At 33.1% G+C, this 5,319-nt stretch overlaps 1 protein-coding gene across 1 annotated transcript; it reads left to right on the plus strand.

The window, feature by feature from the left end:
* Positions 1-1,445: 1,445 nt before the first annotated feature.
* On the plus strand, positions 1,446-3,202 carry LOC134263901 (uncharacterized). Its single transcript, XM_062746259.1, has 4 exons — positions 1,446-1,617; positions 2,693-2,840; positions 2,940-3,058; positions 3,174-3,202. Exons 1-4 carry the CDS (start codon positions 1,446-1,448, stop codon positions 3,200-3,202), a joined length of 468 nt encoding a protein of 155 aa, XP_062602243.1.
* Positions 3,203-5,319: the final 2,117 nt, after the last annotated feature.

Consider the following 5,319-nt stretch of genomic DNA (forward strand, 5'->3'; position numbering starts at 1 on the left):
ACCGAAAGAAAATTCATAGTTTGAAAACAAAACTTGCTGATCCGACAATTATACAAAATAGTAATGATGCTATTTCAACTTCTTTAAAGGTGGAAGCCCTGCGACAAGAGTCTTTTAATCCTGTCCTGATCTTTAAACAACAGGGAATCGAGGATCCTTCTAAGAGGCTGAACAAAGAGGACTTTATTTTAGCTATTATGACCAAAGAACAATTGAATATGTATAAATCATTTGCAAGTAGAATTTTATGTATGGATTCAACCCATAAAACTAATAGTTATTCTTTTAAGCTTATAACTCTGATGGTACCTGATGAATTTCGTAAAGTTTATCCAGTTGCATTTTGCATTTCAAACAGAGAGGATGAAACAACAATGTCTCTATTTCTATCTTCAGTTAAAAACCTATCCCCTGAAACCAAAGTCAAGGTTATAATGACTGATGATGACAATGCAGGATGGAATGCTGCAAAGTCAGTCTATGGGTCTGATTTGCAACATTTTCTATGTACATGGCATATTCAAAGGTCATGGATTAAAAATATCCATAATCATTTTAGAAATGATGTGCAGAAGACAGAGGTGTATTGTTACCTATGTGCTTTATTGCAGGCAAAGTCAGAAAATGACTTTATTAAATACAAAGATGCATTGGTTTCCAAACTTAACAACTTGAATCCCACTTTCTTAAAGTATTTAAATGATAATTACTTTAATCGCCCTGAAAAATGGTCATTGTGCTATAGGAAAGGAACTGAGTATGGCAATGTTAATACCAATATGTTTGTAGAAAGCTTTCATAATCAGCTTAAAACTATTTACTTCTCAGGAAAGCGCAACAGAAGAATAGATGTGTTATTGGACACCTTGTTGAAGATAGAAAATGATCACTTTATTAGACATTTAGAACGCATCTCTTATAATAATCCTTCAGATGAAGATTTACGTATAACAGATAGGCATCGTAAAGGTTTAGAAATAGATAATACAAAGGTCAAACAAATTACAAACTCTGTGTTTTCATTGGAATCTGGTCCTGAAAACTACATCATAGAGGCCATACTGAGTGATTGTTCTCAAGAACACTGCTACACTAAGTGTAAAAATTTGCCTTGTATAAATCTATGTTATCATATGTACAAATGTAGCTGTGCTGATTACCACAATGGTCATATTTGTAAACATATTCACAAGATTCACTCTCTCTCCAGGAGCAGAGAAACCCATGAGGATGATTGTCTTGAAAATGATCTACAGCTTTCATATACAGAACCTGCAAATTCAACTGCTGAACCAAAAAGAAAGTCATCAAGTATCCAACTCCAACGTATAGAGGGTCTTCTCAATGAGTTGGGTGATCAAGTTAAACATCCGCAAGTTAAGAAATATAGATTATCAACAATAGTTAAATCTTTAGAAAGTTTAATTTCAGGGAATAAAGCTTGCATGAGCTTCCAGGATGACATACCAGCAGGAGAACTTGCAGCAACTGAAAGAATTGCTGGGAATGCAAACAACATTCTGCAACCCAGATTTCATGCCACTCAGAAGAAGAAAGGCAGACCGAGAAAAGCCCCCCTTAAGAAACCAACAGAGGATGACATGAAGAGCTTTTACAGTAAGGCATCATTACAAAAATTTTGCTTGTCATAATATGATCTAGAAGTTATACCCTAGCCTAAAAGAGAGGAGGTTAATTAAGAAATAAGGTATCATTTTTTGAGTTTTATTGAGATGTATAACGGGTTGGTCACATGATCCAATCCCATAAAGCCTGAAGGGCTTTATGGAAGATTTGATCATGTGCCAACCCGTTTTACATCTCAATAAAACTCAAAAAATGATACCTTATTACTTATATTTACATTTGTGACTTATTCATACTTTATATTTGCCTGATTGTTACTTTTAACGTGTGAAATGCGTTAATTTTTCAAACCCAACGGCATGTATGTAATCCACTAAACGCTCGTCGACCCTTTATGACGTCACAGAGAAATTATGAACGTTTATCCAAATGCACATTTGACCTCTTGACCCCATACCTGTATTTGCACAGTTATAAAAACGCTTGCCTTCAGTAGTGTTATATAAAGGAAAACATTTGCAAATGTAAATATTTAGTTATGAGGTCAAATCAAGAGTATACAGGGATTTGCATTGGATTTTTTTTCAAATACTGCAAGACCAAAGGCTGTACACCCTTGGTTTGTCGTGAATAACAAAATTATTTCATTCTTTGTAGATCTAAGGCTAAATGATGATATTTCAAATTATTACGTACTACATTGTATCATTACATCATATTCATTGATGACTTTAAAATAGAGAAACTATGCATTGTGATGTAATGTTATTTACCTCTGATCAAAGTCGGGTGCATATAGAAATTTACACTTGACTTGCCAACCAATTAAAACTCTTGTTACAAGCTAGGTAGGAAATAGGCACTGTTTTACCCTTGAGATACTCTCTGTGTTTCTACCTGAGTCAGCTAGAATTTATCCTTGCATCTACCAGGTATCTGTATAAAATTTCACATGAGTGTGTATTCATACCAGAGAGGGGGTTGCATTATAATTTTTTGGCTTGTAGGTTAAGTTGATGCAAAGGCCCATTTTTTATTTCATTGTTTTAAAAAGTCATTTCTAAATACCTAAGATTTTTTATGAACAGAGATCAAGAGCAACCAGGGAGGTCAACAGAGGAATTAGCTGCAACCACGACAACAGATACCGGTACATCCCATGGATCTGTTGCACCTAATCCACCACTGCGGTTGGTTCCTCCCCCAGAAAGACCAATACAGCTCTCAAACAATGAGGAACAAAACTTGTTTTCGTAAGTCAATTTTCATAGAAAAAATAAGACACCTATATTTCAAAAAAAATATTTTTTTTTCAAATAAGTACAGTAAATGATTATATGTCTTCATTTAAGTGTTGGTGAGGGAGGACTGGGACAACCATCTTGGATGAGGATTCCACCATCAATGCTGGGCAGAAGGATTACTGTCATCCAAAACGGGAAACCTCAGCAAATTATCTTTACTGCAAGTGGTATGCTGACTTTTCAATCATATTTTGTAACAAATTCAAAACTTTGACACTAAAACAGTGATACAACACATTATATACCATGAAATAATAAACAGATTTAACAATTTACCAACAGGTGACCATGGAGATCCTGACCATGAATAAGAGTAGATTTATGTAGCTTTGACATCATGTCAGTCCAGTAGTAGGCTGGCAATGGCAGACAGGCTTATGCCTTAGCCAGTGTCAATAGCTACACCATTTCTGCTTGGACATCAAGATTCAGGATTTGAAGACAATTAACCCTTACAACCAACAGATGAATCCTTACAGCTCATGCAGTTCACCAAGGGTAGAGTTTTATGTTGCTTTGGACATCATGTCAGTCCAGTAGTAGGCTGGCAATGGCAGACAGGCTTATGCCTTAGCCAGTGTCAATAGCTTCATAATCTTTATCCCAGAAGATATCTAACCACTCCAGAGGATGCATAAATTAAACTTATGTAAAGGACAGGTATTTAAGAACATAAACCAGTATTTCATTCTGTAAGTATTTTTTTACCTTCAATTATTTGTCAAGAAAAAAAGGATATTGTTCCTACTATTAGACATGTACATTGGTATGCTTTTATTGTTGTTACTAAATTTGTATATAATTATGTTTGATTAACAGTCAAACCTCATTATCTCAAACTCAATTTAACCAAAGGAAAAGTAGTTGAGCCTTTTAAATGACTTTGACATAATTTCATGTTATTTAAATTATAAGTGTTTGAGATAGTAAAGTTTAACTGTAACATACACTTTGGTATAAAATGTTAGGAAAATAAAAAAAAAATATATTTTTAGTTTCTTGGCTCACTTTAACTGTTTCCCAACTGATGACGCCCGGACAGTTATTGTGAAAAATCAATGCACCTACTTATTACTTAAGGGTTCACTTTGTCTGTCTGTCTGTTTGCTGAATTTTACCATATCATATTCATGAAATTGTAGTCTTTAGCTTGAGTTATATAAGTACTTACTTATTACTTAAGGGTACACTTTGTCTGTCTGTCTGTTTGCTGAACTTTACCATATCATATTCATGATATTATTGTCTATATATAGCTTGAGTTATATTCGGTCAAAGTCAAGGTTGTAGGTAAATTGCAAATGATGAGTACATATAGTACTACAAGTAAAAGGTCATTGGTTTGGCCCATATGGATAAGGTGACATTTTATTCCACCTACAAATGTTCAATTTTGGGAGTACAGATACATGTACATCATCTTTTGCTACATTGAGTGACTTTTATATATATTTACTAAAGGATGGGTTTTACCATAAGTCTTTCTAAACAGGCTCAAAATAAAGTAAATGTGACTGAAAAAAAAATCTGAGAAGAAATTATAACTTGTTCCCTATGCATTGTGTGATTTGGAAGTTGAGACATCTTTAGTTTTCAGTACATGTTTAATTCATTGGTGCAAATAGTTTGTAATTCAACGGCAGAAACTCTCATGGCAGAATAGACAAGATTATGGTTCTTTAATTTGATTCATAACACATAGTAATTTAGGTTACTTTAAATTAAATTTACATACAAAAATGGGAAAACTTTGATTTAGAGAAAAAAAATGTCTGCCGTGCCATGCGGGTCTTGGGGAATTTGAAAAATATTTTTAGATGACAAGATACATATTGAAAATATATTAAGAAAAATTCTCATAAATTCTAAAGTATATTTTAGTTTTTTAAGGCTTTTCTATTTGCAGGTCAACATAGTAAGAATGGTAACACATACGGCTGTAAATGGTGTGTGTGTGTATATACATGTATGTGGAATACAAAGAAGATACCTGATATACACTATTATATTTATGAAATACATCAGATAAATTAAATATTTGAAAGAAGATAAATTTGTAGATAAAATGTTGAAAAATAGATATTTAATTTTCTGGTGTGTCAAGGAGAAAACAAGGAATCCATGTCCTCTTTAAAATTTGGATATTTCCATCAAAATACAAAATACAATGCAACACTTCTTCTTTTAAAAAGATTAGTTTTCCAAAAATAACTTCTTAAGAAAAAAAAAACAACACTGAAAATTGACCCCCTTAAGGAAAAGAAGAAAGCTTACTTGATCTAGTCTTAGTACAATATTTGAGCATATTCTGATTGACTAAACATTTAAATCATTTTTAAGAGGTAGTCTCCGTACTGCAAGGTGTGTGCCAAAAATAATTATAATATAAATAATAAACTATGTGTAGAAAACCGTCACAATTATGAGA

Source organism: Saccostrea cucullata, unplaced genomic scaffold, assembly GCF_032062105.1.
Source record: "Saccostrea cucullata isolate Sc308-1 unplaced genomic scaffold, CSIRO_AGI_Scuc_v1 ctg17149, whole genome shotgun sequence".
Taxonomy (NCBI): Eukaryota; Metazoa; Mollusca; class Bivalvia; order Ostreida; family Ostreidae; genus Saccostrea; species Saccostrea cuccullata.